The following is a 23881-nucleotide window of genomic DNA, read 5'->3' as shown; positions in this document are numbered from 1 at the left end:
TGCTCTAAGGTCTGCAGCGTCAGTGGGTCCCACCCCCTATAGGGGGGTGGGACTAGTGCTTGTAGTCTTACGAGAATCCTCCCCTCTTACACTTCCTATTTACTTCCACGCAAAAATCGTCATATTGCGTCATCTTAAACAGGAAGTGTTGGAGATCGATACGGATCTCTCCAGTCTCTCCAGAAAATAAGGGAATGATGCACGACCATTCAAAAATATGAGTGGGTTACTAACGATACAAAGCTTAATGGAAATGGGTGAAGTTTCCCTTTAAGGTTATTCAGTCCTAGAACCATCTTATTAATGGCTGTTCCTCGAGTCCTCAATAAAAGGCTATATTCCTAATCATATACAGAATAAAATGTTTCTGACAAAAATGTTCTTATGGTTTAAATGCTTAAAAGGAAGGCCAAGGGACTTCAAATGCACCATAAACTTCTTTCATTTGAGTTTTAATTTCCAATTTACAAACAGAAGTAGGTTGGAACTGGAATACAATCACAAGGGTCATTTTTTTTATAATTTTGCTAAGCCCGGCTCATACATGAAGGATCAAACTGTCTGGTAAACCACCACCACTCTCTGAAGCTTAGTGGGCAGGGGGTTCTGGTGGGCTAGTACGTTGTGGAAATCACTGTAGGTTTGAATCATAAGATCTGGTCTATGTATCCAGGCTTCTAACCCCACATCACAGTGTCATCTAACACCTAATCACAGTGGCTTCTTCCGCAGTTTCCCCAGGACAATCGTTTCCAGTTACCTGTGCAACACACTTCCCAACTAAATAAAAAATAAAAAAGTATTTAATGCAGCTTACAGATTTATGCCAATCATAGCCATCTCTGGACCATATACCTCAGGAAGCGTCTTCTTTAGCTGTTTGTAAGGACCGATTGCTTAGGCCAAAAGATTCCCTCCTTCTCCTACAAAATTATTTCCAGTTTCCTTTGCAATACTTTGAAACAAAACAAAAGCACATTTACTTTCACCAACAGAGACTGGCTTTCACATAGTTTTTGGCCTTCAGACTGTGAATAAATATAAATCAAAAATAATGAATCAAGAATGCAACAAATACATTTTGATCTAGTTAGGATGTATAAAACTAGGGTTTAGGACCTAATAAACTAGGGTTGCGGATGTGAAATCTAGGGTTTAGGAATCCGTTTGAGTGAGATTACCTGCGCTTCTTTAACTGTTCATATTGATAATACAATCCAAGTAGTGTGGCCTGTGGAAAAGATAAGGCATAAGTACCCTAACATGCTTTGTACCCTAAAAGGCTTAGCACCCTAACATGCATGTATTTTGAGGTAGGTCGCTTGATAGAACGAACAAGAGTCCCTGAACAATATGATTCAACTTACAGCCAGAACTGAAAGCCCTCCTTGGATAGTTGCAGCCCACTCAAAGGTTAGATGTTGAGTGAGAACGCCACCCATCATGGGTCCATAAAACATCCTTTGTAGAAGAAGAAAAAGTGCTTATTTTGAGCACAAAAATGCCCTGAAGGAAGTGCAGGAATAAATGTTGGTGAAAAGTACCAAAGGGCACTTAAAACATGAAACACATTGTGTTATCTTCAGTTGATCCAGTATGGATAACAATAGTTTATTTAAGTGGTTATCATTTAATATTTACCTAAATTCATGCTAACTGAACGGGCAGTATATCAATAAATGAATTCATTGTGTTTACCGTGAGGAAGCTTTCATGCAGCATGTGTACCGCGGGGCTGACGGATTATCTGATAATCAACCATTAGGCTAAACTCCCTAGGACTTACCCCATGGACCAACAGGCCCCAAACAGTCCAGACACCATTCCCAGAGTGCTAAGTCCATCTTCAAAGCCCTGTTCACTGTCCCCAAAGAAGAATGTTGGAAATTAAAAATAAGTAATATGTTACATTAGGATAATATTCAGACTCTACAGAGGCAAGGAGAATATGGCAGATGTAACCCTGAAGTTACTCACTGTGCCGCGGCAATGATCTCTGGTAAGCTAGGCATGAGACTAAGGCCCAAACCAAAGCCGATCACGCACAGCATGAAGATCAGCAACCACAGCTGGCTACCATGAGGAACACAGAACGAGAGAGCAAACGTCACCTCACTTACCCAGGCAGGAGAGTTTGACCAATCACAATCATTTGATTATGCACTCAGCACACCTGGTAATGTGGAGAAATGGCGCTGGACCAAGAAAACAGAAACAGAGCCCTGAGAGAAGGCCACCGAGAATCAAGAACCAACGTCTTGAGGTCTGAAATAATGACCAATAGGAGTCTGTTAGAATGGTATTGAGGTAAGAGACAAGTGTAGCCATTGCTTCATTCAGAAGATCTGCACTCCCAATGACCCCACTTGAGACTCACAGGATATTTATCAGCAAAGAAACCGAAAACTGGCGAGCTCAGACCGTAAGGTAAGGAGACCCCCAGGAAGAGGAGGCCCACATAACCCGGGCTAAGACCGAACTAGATAGAGAGAGGGATTATTACTTTGGGATATAAGAATGTGACAAACAATCACAGACCCCCCTAACCCCCCGCCCAGAGATTTGTATTTGTTCTAAGACACAGAGAGACTGTAATTTCCATTATTTTTTTAAACATAACAAACCATTCTAGAACATTGTAACACTTGGTTGTATATTTTACCTTCTCAATCGCGTACAGGGACAAGGTAGTGTCCAGGAAGCCCAGGCCTGAGCTTAAGCTGAACATGAAGAAGCAGATGAGCAATACTTTGGGGACTTTCAGCAATTGCAAAAAGGAATTCTCCGAGGGCTCCGCAGCTGTGTGACAAAAAAAGCATGATAAAGTATCGAAATGATTATTACCCCAGGAAGTCCTCTCTTTATCTTTATGTACGGAAATCGATGAACGCCTACCGCAGCTGGGCATGACGATGATGTTGAATGGAACCATCAGCAGTAGGATACAGCCCAGAACGAGGAAGGGAAGCTCGTATCCGTAAGCCTGGTACAGCCAGCCTCCTAAAGGTGGCCCCAGAATGAGACCCAGTCCGGTGAACATCTCCAAACTACCCTGGTCGAGACGATACGAGGGAAAGAAGGCTTGTACTTTGGAATTGTTGCTACTGTAGAAGAATGTAAGCAAGACGGCCAGCAGTTTGTTAACTTTTATGGCAAATATGCGTGAGGCAAAGCAAGGCATCATGTGCTTTCTCAGTGACCCACACACCTCAACTACATGCCAGTGACATCAGGGCAGGCCAGACCTACCAAGACAGTCGCTACATTGTTTGGAAAGACTTTAGATGCCAATGCGATGGAAGAGGTTGCGGCAGCAGCGAAGCCAATGGCGTCGATGCTCCGCACAATGAAGCAGAGAGCGATGAACACGGACCCCGAGGGAGCTCTGTCAAGGAATCTGTAACAAGAGGGATAATCAAGATGATTCACTGCCAACACCAAACCACATCTGAACGACTAGAATCTGCAACATGACTCAAGTAAACGTTTTCCTTCGACACGACCGTTCCTCCCAGACTGTAGCTCTGTTCTACCTTTTTGAAGAGATTTTCTCCACCGCTCTTGATTTACCTCGTCCCACCAAACTAACATCCCTATACTCTCTACATTGTCCCCTCTCTCAGACAATAACACCATCTTATTCAACCCCCGACCTACCACCCAGACCCTCCGTCCTATCCCCTCACACCTTCTACAGACCTTTTACTGGCTGATCTACAAGTGTGCACACAAGCTTTGATCTGATGATCTTCTCTGATGCTCTGATCTGATGTTCTGATCTGATGTTCTGATCTGATGTTCTGATGTGATGTTCTGATGTGATGTTCTGATGTGATGCTCTGATCTGATCAACACCCCGTTTTCTTTGGAGGGTGAAGCTCCGTCTGAGCAGCGATGTGTTTAATGTCCACGTCCAAGAGAGTGTTAGGCTCCGGACACCTATAGTATCACACCACGTTGTGTGGTGCATTAAAATATACAACAACGCTCATTATAAAGATGGTACAAAAAAAGTATCATCAAATGGGGATAACATGCCCCTCTTTTCTCAAACCCTCAAGTGCCAAATAAACTGGCGCCAAACGGCACGCGTCAAACCAACCGCCCCCATTATAGATGCACAATCACACACCGGCCAGGCGCACTCCGTCCCGCTATCCTTCACGCCACTGTCCTATTCCCTAGGCGCACTCCGCCCCTCAAAAAGTGCTTTTTTAAAGCTGTTTGGTACATCCCGGCTTGATACAAGGTCCTGTACATATGGAGATTACCAGAGGATGGCTCTGCCATCCTCATATTGACTCCCATGTTAAAAAAGATACTATTTTAAAAGTAGAATATCTGAAAAACACGCGATTCCAAGCTATTCTGAATATTTTAAAATTTGAATGCAGTAGGTGAAAATTTTAGGAAGGAGGTAGGTCCCAAAGTTTGTAGAAAATAAGAAAGAAAGAAAGAAAGAAAGAAAGAAAGAAAGAAAGAAAGAAAGAAAGAAAGAAAGAAAGAAAGAAAGAAAGAAAAAAAAGAGAGAAAGAAACTTATGAAGAACAATAGTTGAGCGCTGCATGCAACACTCACCTAACTGCTTGCGTAAAGATGGAAAGAATTTTGGCAGATTCTGAGTTTGCGGTTAAAAAGATCATCAGTGAAACAGCGTTGCGACACAAATGACACCTCTAGCTAAATGTAGTAACCTAGAGAACCAGCTACAACCTTGATTTCATCCAAACGAGCCGTCGTCTTTAGAGAACGGTGAATTGCATTGGCTTCTATGAGCTGTCGGCTTTCAGCCGCAAGCTTAAAAGTGCAAAACGGAAAACGTAAAACGGAAAACGAATAGCGTCGCCATTATTGACTCTAGAGCTCCAGAACTTGTTCCATATAGGCATGGCCACTATATGGTCTTACTACAACCATTAGTTTTTAAAAAGATATCTCCTCTTATTTTTAAGGATTTCTTGTTTGCAACAATTTCAATAGCGTCGCCATTGTTTACTCTAGAGCCCCAAAACTTGCTCCATATAGGCATGGCCTCTATATGGTCTTACTACAACCTTTAGTTTGGAAAAATATATGTGCTCTTATTTCTAAGGATTTTTTTTTAGCAACAATTTCAACAACGTCGCCATTGTTGAACCTAGAGCTCCAAAACGTGTTCCATATAGGCACGGCCTCTATATGGTCTTACTACAACCTTTAGTTTGGAAAAATATATCTCTTCTTATTTTTAAGGATTTTTTGTTTGCAACAATTTCAATAACGTCGCCATGGAGCTCCAAAACTTGTTCCATATAGGCATGGCCTCTACTACAACCTTTAGTTTTGAAGAATATATCTTTTATTTTTAAAGAATCTTTATTTGGCCAAAATTTCAATATCCATTATTTTGTTTGCAGAAATGTCAATAGCGTCGCCATTATTGACTCTAGAGCACTAGAACTTGTTCCAGATAGGCATGGCCTCTATATAGTCTTACTAGTACCTTTAGTTTTGAAAATTCTTCTTATTGTTGAAGAATTTTTATTTGGCAAAAATGTCAATAGCGTCGCCAATATTGACTCCAGAGCCCCACAACTTGTTCTATATAGGCAAGGCCTCTATATGGTCTTACTACAAACTTTCGTTTTGAAAATATATCTCTACTTATTTGTATGGATTTTTTATTTAGCAATAATTTCAATAGCGTTGCCATTATTGACTCTAGAGCCCCAAAACTTGTTCCACATAGGGATGGCCTCTATATGGTCTTACTACAACCTTTTTGAAAGATATATCTCTAGAGTCAATAATGGCGACGCTATTGAAATTCCATATGCAGTGCCTTAAGAACAATAGGGCCTCGCCTTGACTACAATTTATTTATTTTTAAATAAAGGAGAAAGGGATTGTTGCCAGCGGGCAGCCGGCAGCCGAGGGTCCACCGCCTCTGCGCTGCCTGCTGCAGGAGGCGGTGGTGCCTAAATGCTGCCGGCTGCCGAGGCGGTGGTCCCTTTCTCCTCCATGTCGCGGTTAAGTCTACTTCAGATTGATGTGGACGTGGAAGAACCAGAGACGTCGGAGAACCCGACACAGTCGTTTGAGATCCATAATATCGTCTGAAGGCTCACACAGCTTTTGGCCGTGATAATATATATTATATGATATAGATATCTATGTATAATATGATATAACTTAGATATAGAGCTCCAGGGACTCCCGCCGGAGCACCCAGAGTGTTCTAGAATATTTACAGAACACGGCCAAAGGCTGTGTGCGCCACGCCATTGCGATGCATCCACTGTAAACAGAGCGTATGGAACCGTGGCCGCAAGCTGCTCAGGGCCACACCCCCAACCTCCTCCTTGACCCGCCTCTCTCCTCCTCATTTGCATTAAAGCTACAGACACCGAAACGGCACGTTTGGGAAAAGCTCAATGTGCGACTGGCTCGTAGTGGCTGTAATCCGGGAACGTCTTCAAATACTGTGTTAGGGGCCCACTAATATCTATATTAAAGCATGCCATTGGACCTTTAAAAAATAAGAAGAGCTATATTTTTCAAAACTAAAGGTTGTGGTAAGAACATAATGAGGCCATACCTATATGGAACAAGTTCTGGTGCTTTAGAGTCAATAATGGCGACGCTATTGAAATTCTTGCAAACAAAAAAATGATATTGCATTTTTTGGCCAAATAAAAATTCCTCAAAAATAAGAAGAGATATATTTTTCAAAGCTAAAGGTCGTAGCAATACCATGTAGAGGCAATGCCTATATGGAACAAGTTTTGGGGCTATAGAGTCAATAATGGCCACGCTATTGATTTTTTTGCCAAATAAAATTCCTAAAAAATACGAAGAGATATATTTTTCAAAACTAAAGGTTGTAGTAAGACCATATAGCCTACATGGAACAACTTTTTGAGCTATTTCAATAATGGCGACACTGATCACAGAAATGTCCATGTTTTAGCCTCTGTTAAACTACATTTATAAGTTTACATGCTAGCTTAAACTTATTGTGTAGTACGCTAACATATTTCTGTCATTTAATTTGTGTAGGAGCTCACGTTAATAAGAGTTGACCGGAGGATATTGTGGTTATTTACACCTTTGTCCAGTATGTTTTCTGTGTTTTAATGTATTGATTGCAACATGCACTTTTGATGTTGTACTCCTTGGGAGAGGAGCTCACGTTAATAAGGGTTGACCGGAGGATATTGTTGTTATTTACACCTTTGTCAGAATAAACGGAGATTGCCTCCAAAGATATCCTGGGGGGTATACCACGAACCTCGCTGAACATACCCAGGCTTTCTTGGGAAAACCTGGCTCGACAGAGCCGCAACTCGCAATCAGAGTTAAATGGTACCACGAAGCTCACTTTAGATTAAATTAGTTGAACCAGGTTTTCCGCCATAGGTTCAGTGCGCGTTCACTTGAAAGGGGCGTTTTTTGCGTCATTTTTCTCGACTTTAGGATAGATCAAGCAGTCTATATGCGTATAAGTGAAAAGATTCTGCATATTGTCTTTAAAATAACTATGCCAAATGCAGAATTGTTCGCCATTAATCCAAATAGAATGATGATGATTTAAAAATGCATAAGCAACGTCCATCCTGCCTTATTCTATCATTTAGGGAATTCACTTTAAATACACCCTATGTAAGAAATGTATCGCATGTTTTCGACCGCTGAGAGGTAGCGGCTGTAGCGTAGTGGATTAGTATAAGACCCGAACGCCAGCGACCGGGGTTCAAATTTGCCGGTCTATCATCATGCATTTTACCCCCATAGATGTGATGTGGTGCCAGCAAGGCCTTGAAAATATGGGTGGTACAACTAACCCAGGCTTTGAGGTCAACATACCTCGCTAACCCTCTAAGCGAGCTTCGTGGTACAGGCCCCTGGTCTGGGCCTCTTCATCCAAAAACAACGCCAGAAACTAACCTATAGAGTCAATAATAGCCACGCTACTGAATTTTTTGACAAATAATAATTCCTCAAAATAAGAAGAGATATATTTTTCAAAACTAAAGGTTGTAGTAAGACCATTTAGAGGCCATGCCTATATGGAACAAGTTCTGGGGCTTTAGAGTCAATAATGGTGACACTATTGAAATTGTTGCTGCATAAAAAAATCCTTAAAAATAAGTAGAGATATAATTTTTCAAAACCAAAGGTTATAGTAAGACCATATAGAGACCATATGGAACAAGTTTTGGGGCTCTAGAGTCAATAATGGCAACGCCATTGACCATTTGACCATTGTGGTCGTTTTCCGTTTTGCACTTCGCAGACGGTCCCTAAACTCGCGGCTGAAAGCCGACAGCTCATAGAAGCCAATGCAGTTCACTGTACGCTAAAGACGGCTCGTTTGGACGAAAACAAGGTTGCTGGTTCTCTAGGTTACTACATTTACCTAGAGGTGTCATTTGTGTCGCAACGATGTTTCACTGATCTATTGAACCGCAAACTCCAAATCTTCTTATTTCTTTCCATCTTTACGGATGTTGCTTAACTCCAATAATTGTTCTTACACAACTTGTTTATTCCAAGCTCTCGACAGCATAACAATCCAGCATCGCCACAACGGCTGGAAAAAAATCATAAATAATACCGTAAATAATATAATAAAAAGAAATTAACAATTGCCCCTCTTGGCGCCTCTATTATCTTATTTTGGTAAGGCTCGGACTTGTAAAACAGTATTTTTTAATAAACTCCAGGTACGCCAAGTTGTTGATGCTTCGTTTAATGTGCAGGGGCTCTAGTCATGCTACTGCAGAGGTTTGGTGCTATTTTTAGCAATATTAGTGGTTAAACAATTGCAGATTTGGAAGTGTTCACATTGCCCCTTGCCAATGCAAGGCAAGCCATTTAGGCTATTAGCGTTGCTCCGGGCAAGCTCTATGCTCATTGATCAACGCAAAAAAATTCTGGATTCTACATTTTAAGCCCACATGCACGTAGTAAAGAGCTTGTTCAAATTATAAATCAATTTATAAAGATATTACTCCCATGTCCTCTCCCAGGCTCCATACTATTCTAATCAACCATCAAACCAAAGGACTTTAATCTCCCATCTTTGGTACTTACCCAAACATGATAGTGCATCCTCCTGACACAAACAGGCCTGACACAAGCATGAATTTTGCACCAATCTGGACAATCTGAGAACCAGGTAGAAGAATATGTAATACAATCATAGAAGAGAATAACCTAAATATGAGATGGACGTAAAGAGCTTAATTGACCTACATATGTCCCCATTAGCAGCGCACCAATGATGTTGCTGAACGCATAACAGCTGAATATGAGCCCGATGGCCGTCTGGCTGGCTCCCTTATTGACCGCCTGCGTTGGAAAAAAGAGGAGGGATGATGACAAACTAATTTGATCCTTTGCGGTATTGTCGTCTAGGAGAGTAAATATTCAACAAGTGGTATATTCAGAGACTCTGGAGGTGGTTCATGAAGCATCTCTCGAACACAGGTAAGAATTCAGTTCATATTGGAAGTGGGCGTAATGGTAAATAAGCCACGCCTACAGGTTCTAATTCGGTAAACCATCTGTCTTGGCTTCGGCGGAAATGGTAACGAGGCCATGTTTGTAGTCTAAAGGCCCCTTCACACCCTACGGTAAATACGGAACCGGACCGTTTCGTCCGGTCCCGGAGGTGTTTCGTCCGTAAATGGGTCCGTCGCCTCTGAGCTCACGAATCCGGAGTGCTCCGGGAGAACCAGAGCAATACCACCGGAAATCGAGGCGGCAGTATAGTCAAAAGTCAGACAATTTGCGAAAATAGACAGAGTAGTATAATATCTGATACACACACATATATATATATATATATATACATACATACATACATACATACATATATATATATATATACATACATATATGTGTGTGTGTGTGTGTGTGTGTATATGTGTATATATATATATATATATATATATATATATATATATAGTATTTGACGTTTTGTACTTATATTATACTATATACCTGTCATTTTTATTTTATTGTTTATTGTTATTGTTCCCCTACTTTGGCAATGAGTTGTAACTGGTCATTTAACAACATTTTGAGGAGATAATCTGTGGGTTGGTGAGGGGTGTCACATGCCACCGCACACTTTTTGCACTTTTTTTCGGATGACACAAAGCCAAATCATCTCTACAGATGTCATGTTTGCGATGCCGTTAATTTGTGAAACGACAGTCAGTGCCCTCTAGAGGATTTATTGCGTAACATCCATAACAACGCTGAAACCAGACGGAGGTATGAAGGGTAGTTCCGGGGGCAACGTTTGGGGCGACGGACGAATTTCGTTCGGATCCGGAGGTATGGATCGGCCTTACGCTCCGTGCCCACTACCTCCGTCAGTTGACCGTTGCCCATTGACTTTGAATGGGGACGGACGCGCAATGCATTGTGGATCCGTCCGTTCAGTTGGAGCGTTCGCCACCGTCAGAAAGTTGAAAAATTTTCAACTTTTTCGGCAGCGACGGTTCCGTCATCCAATCAGATCGCGTATGCAAATTTAAGCACTGTGACGCGACTCGGGCTCTGACGATACTGGAAAGCGGGAAAGCGGGTCATCTTGCCTCGCAACAAGCAGGAAGAAGCGGGAAGAACCCGGCGAAGCGATTTGATTGGCTGACGGATGCCTCTGCAAAGACTACTCCCCCATCCGTCAGCCACGCCTTCCCACGTCCGTTGACTGACGGTGCAGTGGGCACGAGGCGTTACGCCCCGTGCCCACTACCTCCGTCCGTTGACTGATCCCCATTGACTTTGAATGGGGACGGACGCGCAATGCATTGTGGATCCGTCCGTTCCGTTGGAGCCTTCGGCTCAGTCAAGAAGTTGAAAATTTTTAACTTTTTCGGCAGCGACGGATCCGTCATCCAATCAGATCGCGTATGCAAATTTAAGCACTGTGACGCGACTCGGGCTCTGACGATACTGGAAAGCGGGTCATCTTGCATCGCAACAAGCAGGAAGTAGCGGGAAGAACCCGGCGAAGCGATTTGATTGGCTGACGGATGCCTCTGCAAAGACTACTCCCCCATCAGTCAGCCATGCCTTCCCACGTCCGTTGACTGACGGAGGTAGTGGGCATGTGGCACTGCACCGTCAGGGTTCGCCGGGTTCTTCCCGCTTCTTCCTGCTTGTTGCGATGCAAGATGACCCGCTTTCCCGCTTTCCAGTATCGTCAGAGCCCGAGTCGCGTCACAGTGCTTAAATTTGCATACGCGATCTGATTGGATGACGGATCCGTCGCTGCCGAAAAAGTAGAACATTTTTCAACTTTTTGACGGAGCCGAAGGCTCCAACGGAACGGACGGATCCACAATGCATTGCGCGTCCGTCCCCATTCAAAGTCAATGGGGATCAGTCAACGGACGGAGGTAGTGGGCACGAGGCGTAACCCTACATGCCCACTACCTCCGTCAGTCAACGGACGTGGGAAGGCGTGGCTGACTGATGGGGGAGTAGTCTTTGCAGAGGCATCCGTCAGCCAATCAAAACGCTTCGCCGGGTTCCTCCCGCTACTTCCTGCTTGTTGCGATGCAAGATGACCCGCTTTCCCGCTTTCCAGTATCGTCAAAGCCCGAGTCGCGTCACAGTGCTTAAATTTGCATACGCGATCTGATTGGATGACGGATCCGTCGCTGCCGAAAAAGTTGAAAATTGTTCAACTTCTTGACTGAGCCGAAGGCTCCAACGGAACGGACGGATCCACAATGCATTGCGCGTCCGTCCCCATTCAAAGTCAATGGGGATCAGTCAACGGACGGAGGTAGTGGGCACGGGGCGTGACTCAGACCCATCATACGAACCCCGGGCAACATGTGGCCGGCTGGTTCTGAGTGGCCCGCGAGTAAGAAAAAATAGATTAAAAAAAGATGAATTGATAAAACGTGTATGTGAAAACTGCTTATGATAAGTTACAGTAGGCCTAAATATCGGAAAAGGAGAAGGGCTTTTATTGTGAAAATTCATGGTGTGCGTGATCTTCATGAGGAGTGTGGTTGTTTAGCAAGTGGCATTTAACTTTCTCATTGATGACAAGTACAGATAGAGATCAGTCTCATTGATGAACACCTGTCAGCTGTGCTGCGCATAGCCCCATCAGAGTTACACCTGACTTCAGTGCACTTGTTCAAGCCCATCAGCGATGTCCCACTGAGTACTTTTCTATGTTTGGGTTGTAATGCGAATTCGATTATTTTATTCACATTCATTTGGAGTGAATTTGAATTACAAATGCTTAAGAGTTAGAGCAATACTATAATCCAATCGAATGGTTAAGACACGACAGAATTTTCTAGGTCCTCAAAGGCATTCGGAATTTCTTACGTGGTCCCCAATGAAACATAATTGCCCACCCCGGTTTAGCTTACATGCGAACTCATGAAACCCTATATAGTTTTGTCCACTATGTGGCTAAGAAACCATTCCTAACTGGTGTTAGCTTGAAACACGTGGGGTTTTCCCACATACGTCGCATAATATATATACATTGCATGTTAAATAGGCTGCCTACATTGTCATGGCTGTACACGTGAAGCCTTTTAAACAGACCTAATCAATGAACCCGCGGCTACAAAGCTCACCTCGTTGGGGAAGAACGGGCCAAGTATTGAATAGCAGATCATTGAGCCAAAGTTGACAGAAGCCACGGATATTAATGTGAAGATCTGTGTCCGCGACATGCTCCTTGTTGGTCCATCTTCATAAAGTAAAAAAAGGGACCACGGTTATCTCCAAGATACATGGATAAAATGCATAGTAGGTAGGGCCTATTTTAACTTAAATAAAGATAGCCTACATGAATGAAATGCGTAGGCTGCTAGGTTATTTAACTTGAACCACTCACCGTGTTCTGTGAGAGCAGTGTTTTCTGTGGGCTCCATGTCCAACGTTGGATCTTGGTTTTCCGTGTTAAAAATCATAAAATGTGTCAAAAGCATTAGAAAGTACAATATTAAATAATCCTCCGGATTATGAAGGCCAAAACAACGGGGATCTACAGGGACTAAAATAAGCAGCAGAGTCTGAACCCCATTAATATAAAGGCTGTCCTATTTGGCATGAAGCACTTTACACAGAGGACAATAAACGAGAAACGTAGGCCTGTGGAAAGTAGACCTAGGCTTACACCCCTAAAATGTCCAAAGCATGCAATCCGAGACCTTATTTCATAAAGACCCTTTTCTTATTCCTTTTTACTTGACAGTTGTCTCACTGAAAGAATTTGTAGGGAAAGAAAGACTACCAAACCACTAATTAATAAAGGTTTAGGTATTAAAGCAATACACCGAGAATACCTAGGCTACATAGAGCGTTTCAAAATTAAACGCCTGTCATGTATTCTGCTGAATAATAGTGGACCACGGTCCATTGCGGCACGCCACCTAGGTGACTTTACTGGGATCCTTACAAACACAAAGACGCAGGGTGGTGGTATTGAATCAGCTTTATTGTGAAGATGAATTAACCATGGCGCTGGTGCTCCATGCAGCAGCTCTCACACCAAGTGTGTGTGTGTGGCTGGTTGGCTTGTTTCACCTGTGCACTGATTACACTATGGGCAACAGGTGTGCATCCCTTCATATTCATATCATTTAAATGAAAGACGCAAATAACCAAAACTCAAAGCAAGGTAAGTTTATTCTTGAGCATACTTCAAATCAGTAGGCCATTCATAGTACTTCACTATTGGAAGTAATCATGTTAAAAGTATTACAATAGAAATGAAAGACAATTGTTTAATATATTTTTTATTGTGAAAGATAATTTAATTAGAGTAAACATTGTTGTGCTTTGTAGTGACCGTTGGAGCGGTGGTGAAATCTGATATGTTGTAAAGGAAAACAAATCTCTTTGCATTGCTTGCTAGAAATAGGTTACAGGTTTTGCGACAACAGTAGCCTACATGTGAGTGTGCGTGTCAACGTGTACATTTTGGCGGCTCATTGACACATTAGCGGCTAAACAGTTGAAAAAATGCTTACTTTATAATTAGTTTTTGCTGCCCTCTGGAGAGATGACGTATTGCATTATTTGGTCACATCTTTGAACTTGCTTACTGTACGTCCACACCAGAAGCGAATTGAGCTACCAAATCGCCGGAAGTCATTCACTTTCTATGGGCAAGAGCGACCAGAGCGACCAACGCTACCAGCGGCCAAAGTTGAGCGACCAGAGCGTCCAAAAAAAGTTGAAAACTGTTGAACTTTATGCAAATTACTATGACGCGTTTCAGCGGCAAAACACTGACAGCCAATCGGAATGTAGACGCTCTTCGCTTGCGTGGATCCCAGGGAACACCGGCAGGCACTTTTGAATTGTACGTCATGACTTGAGCGACCAAAGCGAACAGAAATATTCGCAGCGAAACTTTATGAGCTCTGGTGTGGACGTACAGTTATAGTGGTTCAGTCCGATTCTTTCTGTCATTTAAGAGCACACGTGACTCCAGTCGTTTATTTGTTAAGGTCACTGCTACTTCAGATTACATTCATTTCACCTTATTCAGGTACAGTAGTTATTAAAGTGTTGGAAACATGTGAAAAAGCTGATTGCTAAATCTTTAACTACATCACAGCATGGTCCATGGTAGCCTGGCATGTTCCCATGATGAGCTCTGTTTGAGCGTCAGGGTTGGGTCAGGAGTGTAGCACCACGTCACCAGGCGGGCTCTGCCAGACTAGTGTCAGGGTGGGGTCAGGTGTTTTCATTAGCGCAGGCCATTATACACACACTATGTATGAAATAATCAGTGTAAGCCATTCACCATCCCTTCCGCAAGTCGTTGTGCCATTCAGACAGGCAATCAAAATCATGGGGTTCAAAACAAAAACAAATTTGTGGCGAACTTTGTAAGACATCTTAGTTCTAATCTGGTATGTGACTGCTCACACAGGCCGGATAAATGTCAGCAGCTGGTCTAAAGCCACAATGAACAAGTTAGGGTCCGATACGAAACCACGACTACTATCTGAAGCTTAGACGGCAGTGGGTGTTGTTGGACCGGTAGGTTGTGGAGGTCACCGCAGGTTGGAACCAAAAGGTCTGGCCTATCCAGTCAGGCTTCTAACACCCCATCAAAGTCTTCTTCAGCTGTTGGCTAGGCCAGAAGCCTGTCTCTGTCTCCTGGACTATCGTTTACAGATACCTGTGCAACACTTTGAAACAAAATGGAAAAAAATGTATGAACTTTGACCTGCAGACTGCGCAGTGAATATATCTAAAAAACAAAATAAACTAATAACAAACATTACAGTCAATAAACAACAGTCAGTGAATCTAGGTTTGATTTACCAAACCCAGCTAGATTACCTGTGCTTCTTGAAACTTGCATAGAGATAAAAAATCCCAAGTAGCGTGGTCTGTGGAAAAGATAAGGCATAGATTTGTAGAATAGATGTGTGTGGGAAAATGTAGAAGTTGTAGTAACCCAACATGCTTCGTACCCCAAAATAAGAACCCTAAAATACTATTTACCCTGACATGCTTAGGCTGTGAATATCCTGAGGTAAGGGGAAGGGGAAAACAGGCCCTGAACAATATGAGTCGACTTACAGCCAAACCTGAAAGCCCTCCTTGGATGGTTGCCGCCCACACAAAGGTTAGCTGCTGGGTGAGGAAGCCACCCATCATGGGTCCATAGAATATCCTTACCAGGAGCAAACAAACAGTCTTATTTTCAAACAGTTCCACAATTAGAAGTCATAATGTGGAAACACAAATAGAAATTTAGCTAGACAAGTATCCCCAAACTTGTGTAAGAACATTTAAATAAGTACAATAATGCCTAGAAGAATAAATTGCTTGACAAATTAGTATTTGTTGTAGGTAGGATTTAAGTGATATTATTTGAGAGCAATTTGGGTCAAATGGATCAGTCAACCATCAGCTATTAGCGAGTGAGATCAGTTTGGAGTGGAATGCATCTTCCTATGAGCTCATTTAGATTATAAACCGCTTGTGGCTTATATCTGACCAATCAGGGCATCTCTTCTGTGATTGGTTCGAATGTGGGGGAGAAACGCAGAGCAACTCTCCACTCATACCTACAGCAGAACTAAAGGGGAAGTGTGTAGGACTTAGTTTCATGTAACGGGGGGGGGTGAGGATTGGAACCAATTAAATTCCATTTTGGCCAAGTCCTTTCCGCTAGATGCAACTAAATTTGACACACTGCACCTTAAATGTAAATAGAACAGAGTAACAATTTAGTGTAGTCATACCATGATGAACTTGGTGTTATCCTAAGAGCATTCGTTATGGCTAGCAATGTTGATTATTTAAGTGTTAAATGTAAACTGGACACGATACATGGGGTATATAAACTGTTTGTTCACCGGTTTATCGTGAGCACAGTATGAACCGTGTGACTGAAACAGAATTTGGTAATCAACCAATAGGCTAGACAATCTAGGACTTACCCCATGGACCAACAGGCCCCAAAGAGTCCAGACACCATTCCCAGAGTGCCAAGTCCATCTTCGAAGCCCTGTTCACTGTCCCCCAAGAAGAATATTTCAGAATGATAAAAAAAGTAATATAATATTAGTACTATATTCAGACTCTAGAGAGGCTATGGAAATATACTGTAGATGAAACGTATGTCATTTTAAAGAAACTTACTAGGCTGCTGAAATGATCTCTGGTAAGCAGGGCATGAAACCTGCGCCCAAACCAAAGCCAATCACACACAGCATGAAGATCAACAACCACAGCTGGCTACCATGAGGAACACAGAACAAGAGAGGAAACGTCACCTCACTTACCCAGAAAGGAGTGTCGGACTAATTTGAATAATTGTATCTACTCAGCACACCTGGTAATGTGGAGAAACGGTGCTGGACCAAGCAAACAGAAGCCGAGCCCAGTGAGAAGGCCACCGAGAATCATGAACCAACTTCTTGTTGCCTGAAATGACGACCAATAGGAGTCTGTTAGAATGGTATTGAGGTAGGAGGCACACCAAAGGTTTGGGGTCAAAAGTTTGGGGTCACGCAGACAATTTCATTTTTTCAATGAAAACAGTTTTATTTACGCCGCTTGAATTTTTTGGAATACTCGCTAGTTCCAGTTTTATTCAGATTTACATAACAACATAATGGCACAAGGGTTTTTTAACCATCAATTCACCTTTTAACATGCATAGCTAAACAATTTACCATGAGAACACAGGAGTGATGGTTGCAGGAAATGGAATATTTAATAGATATTCCATTAAAAATCAGCTGTTTCCAGCAAGAATAGTCATTTCTAACATTCACAATGTCTAGACTGTACTTCTTATTAATTGAATGTTATCTTCATTGAAAAAACTATTATTTTCTTTAAAAAATAAGGACATTTCTAAGTGACCCCAAACTTTTGAACTGTAGTGTAAGTGTAGCCATTGCTTCATTCAGAAGATCTGCGACCCCAACCTTACCATAGACACAATGTACACTCAAAGCGCATTACAACCAAAACAACACTTGCATTAACATTCTCTACTGCAAGAGTTTTTAGACTTATAGATTTACAACCCCACTTGAGACTCACAGGATATTTATCAGCAAAGAAACCGAGGGCAGGCGCTATTAAAGCGTAAGGTAAGGAGAACCCCAGGAAGAGGAGGCCCACATAGCCCGGGGTAAGACCGAACTAGACACAAGAGAAAGGGATTATTACAATGGGTTTATTATTATTTGGTGACAACCCCCCCCCCCACCACCCCCCCCCCCCAATATATTTGTATTAGTTCTAAAGCACAGAAAACACAGGGAGACTTCAATTTCCCTTCTTTTTTGGACCTATAAACACGACATCAGCAACATTGTGACACTTGTAACATTTGTAAAATGTGGGTTTACCTTCTCAATCGCGAACAGGGACAAGGTAGTGTCCAGGAAGCCCAGGCCTGAGCTTAAGCTGAACATGAAGAAGCAGATGAGCAATACTTTGGGGACTTTCAGCAATTGCAAAAAGGAATTCTCAGAGGGCTCCGCAGCTGTGTGACAAAAGAAAAGCATGACAATAAAGTATTGACATGATTAGTTATTACCCCAGGAAGTCCTCTTTTATCTTTATGTACGGAAATCGATGAATGCCTACTGCAGCTGGGCAAGACGATGATGTTGAATGGAACCATCAGCAGTAGGATACAGCCCAGAACAAGGAAGGGAAGCTCATATCCGTAAGCCTGGTACAGCCAGCCTCCTAAAGGAGGCCCCAGAATGAGACCCAGTCCGGTGAACATCTCCAAACTACCCTGGTCGGGACGATACGAGGGAAAGAAGGCTTGTACATTGGAATGAAAACCGGGGAGACTCGTTAGCAACTGTAGAAAAGTGGAAGCATGACGGCCAGCAGTTTGTTAGCATTTACGGGGAACATAGGAGAGACAAAACAATGCATCATGTGCTTTTTTCATACACCTCACCTACATGCCAGTGACATCAGGGCAGGCCAGACCTACCAAGACAGTCGCTACATTGTTTGGAAAGACTTTAGATGCCAATGCGACAGAAGAGGTTGCGGCAGCAGCGAAGCCAATGGCGTCGATGCTCCGCACAATGAAGCAGAGAGCGATGAACACCGTCCCCGAGGGAGCTCTGTCAAGGAATCTGTTTGAAAGAAGAGGGATAGTAAATATGATTTACTGCCACATTTTCTGGAATCAGCAAAGTGACTCAACTGAAGTTTCCTCTCTTCACGATGTACCCAACACTCCAGCTCCTCATGGCCGTTCGTCCAAGACTGCGATTATATTTCTACTTTTTTTTTTAAGAGATTCTCTCCGCCAAACCACCATCCCCATACTTTCTACGTTGACCTATCAGACACTGATGGATCTAAACCGTTCTTACAGCCGACCCACCACCTACACCCTCCACCTTTTAACCTCTAATCTACTCTAGCTTTGATTTAAGAAAATGTAGTTCATAAAATACATTGAAATATATATTTTTATAAATACATGTATATATATTCTAATCAATTATCAGACCTCAAATCTTCTATTTTCTGTAACTTTTCCAAACATAATACAGCATCATCCTGAAACAAACAGGCCTGTCACAAGCATGAACCCTAACCCCTCACACCTGCTCCAGACCTTTTCCTGGCTGGACTAGTTTGGCCCTGCTAAACCTCTTCTCGTGATTAAGAATGGAGCAGCAAACCTGGGGACGTGGTCACAGGCATGTTCATGTCACACCTCTTAGTAATGCAGCAAGTGGAGTTTTTGAATAGTTACTTTGGATAAAAGCGAAAATGGGAATGTACCGAAATGGCTACTAGACTTGAATTTCCATTCAAAAGAAAAAGTAATTATATTTATTTTTAAAATGAATACACGTCATTGTATTCTATTCTAATCAACTATCAAACCAAAGGACTTCAATCTCCAATGTTCTGTACTTACCCAAACATGATAGTGCATCCACCTGACACAAACAGGCCTGACACCAGCATGAACTTTGCACCAATCTGGACAATCTGAGAACCAGGTAGAAGAATATGTTATACAATCATGGAAGAGAATAATCTACAAATGAGATGGGACGTTAAGGTTTATCAACTTACATATTTTCCCATTAGCAGTGAACCAACAAAGTTGCATAGCGCATAGCAGCCAAATATTAGACCAATGACTGTCTGGCTGGCTCCCTTCTGTAACGCCTGCGTTGGAGGAAAGTGAAAATGTTGATTCATGTTCTATAATTCACGTTAATATTTTACATTTGTAAAAGGAAAATTTATATGGATGTTTTTGTGGTCATGTGAAATTGTCTGCCTACATCTCATGGCAGTAACCGTTTAAACCTTATGCGTCGATGAAACCGTTGCAATATAGCTTACCAGGTTGGGAAAGAATGGGCCAAGTATTGAATAGCAAATCATTGAGCCAAAGTTTACAGAACCAATGGATATTAATGTAAATAACTGTGTCCGCGACATCCTCCCCGGCGAAGAACTTTTTGGACCATCTTCACAAAGTTAAAAAACGGGACAACGGTTATCTCCAAGATACATGAATAGAATGCGTATTCGTTTTTTTTAACCATAAGCACTCACCATGTTCTTTGAGTGCAGTATTTTCTGTGGGTTCCATGTCCAACGTTGGATTTTGGATTCCTTCTGTGTTAAAATCATAAAATTATAGCATTTGAGCATTCACAAACTATAGAATTTACGTCTAAATATTAACGAAATTCTTGGAAAGGCAAGCTTGTAATAGAGCATACTGCAAATAGCAGGCCATTCATAGCACTTTACATTTAGGCAAGAATTACACTTATAAAGCTTATAAAGTAAAAAAAAAACGAATTACCAGTGCAGACATACTTTAAATAAAAAAGCCTGTATGCATGGGAAATAACTTGACTCCTATGCTACATTCTGCAGTGATGCAATGCAATTTAAAATATTTGAAAGTTGCTTGTCGACTATCGAGGCCTTAGATAAAGGGTTTTAAATGAACATCCTCCTCAGTCATGCAAGCTAGAGGTTATTTTTTATGTGTAAAGGTGAATTGTTGTCTGATATGAACTTTGCTTCATTTTAAAGATCATAAATATATAGAACTTTACAAATAAGCTACTACAATGGGGTTTTCTTTGGCCATTTAAGAAGATCATTAAGTTAGCCTTCTTAACATGGCACACCAGCTAGTGATTTAGCCTACATAAGAAGAACTAATGAGCAAGATTATTATTATTTTTTTTATAGCAATAGTATTTTTTCTCAATTAGGCAAACCTCCATCTGCCGGATCCGTCTGGACGGTCGGCCCAAACGCACAAGACTTATGCGATTTCACCTAAAAATTCGGCTCTGTGTTGACCGGGCCTAATTAAGGGTGAGATTTACTCAGGCCCCGTCCACATGGGCGAAAACAATCTTTTCCCCTCCGTTATCCTTTGATGCGTTTCAGGAATATCTCCGTAAAGACGGAATCATTGCGAAAATGCATCGAGCTGTAAAAACGCTGTAGTAAATATTCAAGATGCTAATTCTCCTAATAATTAGCGCGCAGGCTAATTAAGCCTGCACGCATCCAGCCTGCTCCCTGTATACATTTAGTCGAAGATTAGATTAATGGTGTGTTCCTCAATCCTAGGACGCCAGAATTCCGAGTTGAAAGTCGAATGTTTGATTTGAGCGGGACAAGGGGTCACGATGAACCCCGCCAAATAGTATCAATATCGGGCTGTAGGGAGCAGTAAAACAATTAATTGAAAATACAACCTCTCCAATTTGACAACTCGTAATCAGAAAATGTGGGATCAGAAAACGGAGGCCTCCGTCCGTTGACTGATCCCCATTGACTTTGAATGGGGACGGACGCGCAATGCATTGTGGATCTGTGCACTGAAGGCTCCGTCAAAAAGTAGAAAAATCTTCAACTTTTTCGGCAGCGACGGATCCGTCATCCAATCAGATCTCGTATGCAAATTTAAGCACTGTGACACTACTCGGGCTCTGACGACCCTGGAAAGCTCCCCCATCCGTCAGCCACGCCTTCTGTCCTTTGACTGATGGTGCAGTGGGCATGAGGCGTTAAACCACTTCACACAACACAACACACATACACACCACGGCGGGTGCTGTCTGACTGCACGCACGCACGCACACACACCACGGCGGTTGCAGATTGACTGCGCTCACACACACGCACACACACACACACCATGGCGGGTGCTGACGACTGCGCACACACACAAACCTCCGTTCCTAGCTTACCCACCGTTAGAAGAGCTGTATGCGAAGTAGCCTCATCAGAGACTACTTGCGTTAAACAGAAAAGTCTCAGAGCTTGGCGTCTTAAATCTTTTGTGGACTTTTGGTACGTAATGTCGGGTCGCCATGATTGTTGTACATAGGCCTATAAAGGGGGGTTCCGTTTAATTTAATATTGCATAGTTTCTAATAACTCCTGCTCAGGCCCTCTCAGCTTACGTGTGACCGTGACGAGTGTGTCTCTAACCTTTCGGGACGAGTAGCAGCATTTTCTAGCCTGGCACCGCCCACCTACCTACTTCCGCTCAATTTTCATTTCACTTCTGTACAAATGAAATGAAGTACGATGGTCTGGTAGGACCAGGCTAAGCATTTTCTACAATTAAGTTCAAAAACGGTTGTGAAAAAAAAAAAAATTCACTGTATCCGGCCCTTTACATTTAAGCTAACAGATATAGATATTCGATATTCTAAGAAAAAAAACAAAAAAAACAACAACATACAACTTCAGAATAATCTGGCGGGACAGTTATGGTCCGCTCTAGTGTCTATAGCATATAACCGCGTTTTCTGATAACAGTTTAATGCATTTTTCACAATTTACCAGCTCTCGTTTTGAAGGCAGTGTTAATTTTGGCATACATTTTAGATTTAGTCTTGGGCTGCACAGGGTTCTGTTTATGAGAGCCTAAAACACCCGGGACCCCCACCATCATTGCTAAATCAAGTCTATTATCTTGCTGATATGTTAGACATCCAATAATCCAATAATCAACTACACGTCTGGTTAAAGTTGTAATGTTGACGTTTGAGAATGAGAACGAGGGAGGAGCTGAGTCTGACTGACTCAGCTGAGAACCGTGCATTCAATGATTCAATTCACCGCTACCGGAAACTCGACTGAACGAACGAACGAACCGCGAACGACTCCTCTTGGCGAACTGACCGACGCGAACTGAATCATGAAAACGAATCATTAAATCCAACACTACGTGCTGACTCATTTCGGAAGTACATTTCCCATAAATTTTCTCCATTGGACTTTCAGAAAATCGTGATATCAAGAGTTATAAGCCAGGAACAAAGCCTCCCACAAATGACTCGTGACCATAAAACATTGGATTCGAAGCCTTTGTCATTGTTATAGTGTTTAGATTGTAAACTAGAACTGCAAGCAGTTATGCAGGGGTCCAAGAAATGTGCATTTCGCCGGCACAACGCAAAGCATGTGTTCAAAACGCTACGTGAACCTGTGGATAGGTGGTCGGTTGGTGTATTGTCTTGCGGTGGTGTATACTCCCTAGGTAGACCCTAAACAATTTCCCTAAATCCATAAAGCAACTGCTACTGGACAAACAAACATTTAAACATAGGTAATGTGTTAACTTGTGGTACTAACCTCCTTCTTTTCTGTGATTTTGAGTGCTAACTGATTAAGAGTTCCATGTTTAACCATTTTATGTTTTGTGTTTGTTATTCTCTTCTTTTTTTAATAATTGTATTCTGGCATGTTACATCACGTCGGTCTTGTCATTTTAGTTTGTGTCCTTGTCCATGTAATGTCCATGTAGTTGTGCTTGCGTTTATGTTTTTGTATATTCTCTCTAACATCAACCTGCCAGGGACTGTAGATGAAAAAAATAGTTTGTATAACTAAATCTGGTGCATTTACATGTCCTATGCAATGGACATGTCGATTAATGTACAGTGTCCCTTTTAGATAAATAAACATACAAACAACAACTCGAAATGTGCAGTGCATCAGGCGAGCAGCGGTAACTCGTCTGAGTATGAGCTTACCTTTGTAACTTCACAATCACTATTCAAAGGAGAATTTATTTGTACTGCCAACACGCACCTTCTCGTTCTATATCTGTAGTCGACTTTCCGTATGCCCGGTCCCGATTGTTGACTTTAACCAACCCTTCCCAGTTCATCCCACACACATCTACTGCCCTCTACTGGTAAGCCTAAATGTTCACACCTCGGTTATAGGTGTCGCCAATGGCTTGATTTGTAACTAGTAGCAATTTAGTTTTTTTTTTTTATTGTTATTAGTCAAAGCAGTACCCTACAAACAGAGAAGGGTAAATTACTTTAAATGTATCTCTCAAGGGCTACAGTGATATCAGCATTGAAACAAT

The 23881-nt window shown here is 42.2% G+C and overlaps 2 protein-coding genes across 4 annotated transcripts; both read right to left on the bottom strand.

The window, feature by feature from the left end:
- Positions 1–433: 433 nt before the first annotated feature.
- LOC132457170 (MFS-type transporter SLC18B1-like) lies at positions 434–14325 on the bottom strand. Its single transcript, XM_060051242.1, has 14 exons — positions 12869–14325; positions 12606–12721; positions 9238–9333; positions 9076–9149; positions 3250–3397; positions 2896–3052; positions 2663–2799; positions 2378–2479; positions 2174–2265; positions 1978–2073; positions 1787–1861; positions 1368–1461; positions 1182–1231; positions 434–955 (listed from the first exon to the last, which is right to left on the bottom strand). Exons 1-14 carry the CDS (start codon positions 12960–12962, stop codon positions 898–900), a joined length of 1389 nt encoding a protein of 462 aa, XP_059907225.1. The 5' UTR covers positions 12963–14325; the 3' UTR covers positions 434–897.
- A 139-nt stretch (positions 14326–14464) lies between these two features.
- LOC132457172 (MFS-type transporter SLC18B1-like) lies at positions 14465–23662 on the bottom strand. Of its 3 annotated transcripts, XM_060051245.1 has the most exons (15): positions 23538–23662; positions 20074–20136; positions 19858–19985; positions 19582–19677; positions 19421–19494; positions 18473–18620; positions 18109–18265; positions 17868–18004; positions 17557–17658; positions 16838–16929; positions 16645–16740; positions 16443–16517; positions 15577–15670; positions 15334–15383; positions 14465–15179 (listed from the first exon to the last, which is right to left on the bottom strand). In XM_060051245.1, exons 2-15 carry the CDS (start codon positions 20108–20110, stop codon positions 15122–15124), a joined length of 1344 nt encoding a protein of 447 aa, XP_059907228.1. In that variant the 5' UTR covers positions 20111–20136; positions 23538–23662; the 3' UTR covers positions 14465–15121. The 3 variants fall into 3 exon arrangements, with proteins under 3 accessions (XP_059907228.1, XP_059907227.1, XP_059907229.1); XM_060051244.1 differs by lacking the exon at positions 23538–23662 and having other exon boundaries at positions 20074–20687; XM_060051246.1 differs by lacking the exons at positions 19858–19985; positions 23538–23662 and having other exon boundaries at positions 20074–20687.
- Between the last annotated feature and the right edge of the window lie 219 nt (positions 23663–23881).

The sequence above is a fragment of the Gadus macrocephalus genome, chromosome 5 (genome assembly GCF_031168955.1).
Source record: "Gadus macrocephalus chromosome 5, ASM3116895v1".
Classification (NCBI taxonomy): Eukaryota; Metazoa; Chordata; class Actinopteri; order Gadiformes; family Gadidae; genus Gadus; species Gadus macrocephalus.
Note: the sequence above shows the minus strand (reverse complement) of the source record. Positions and strands in the feature narration are given on the sequence as shown.

What these genes read in the sequence shown, in the direction of transcription:
- LOC132457170 (XM_060051242.1), bottom strand. Translation starts at nt 12,962, where the DNA reads ATGCTTTTGACACATTTTATGATTTTTAACACGGAAAACCAAGATCCA. An exon ending in CGCTGCTAATGGGGACATAT is followed by an intron (nt 9,150 to 9,237) that starts GTAGGTCAATTA and finishes CCTGGTTCTCAG; the next exon opens with ATTGTCCAGATTGGTGCAAA. An exon ending in GAGATCATTGCCGCGGCACA is followed by an intron (nt 1,862 to 1,977) that starts GTGAGTAACTTC and finishes CTTTGGGGACAG; the next exon opens with TGAACAGGGCTTTGAAGATG.
- LOC132457172 (XM_060051245.1), bottom strand. Translation starts at nt 20,110, where the DNA reads ATGGAACCCACAGAAAATACTGCACTCAAAGAACATG. An exon ending in CACTGCTAATGGGAAAATAT is followed by an intron (nt 19,495 to 19,581) that starts GTAAGTTGATAA and finishes CCTGGTTCTCAG; the next exon opens with ATTGTCCAGATTGGTGCAAA. An exon ending in GAGATCATTTCAGCAGCCTA is followed by an intron (nt 16,518 to 16,644) that starts GTAAGTTTCTTT and finishes CTTGGGGGACAG; the next exon opens with TGAACAGGGCTTCGAAGATG.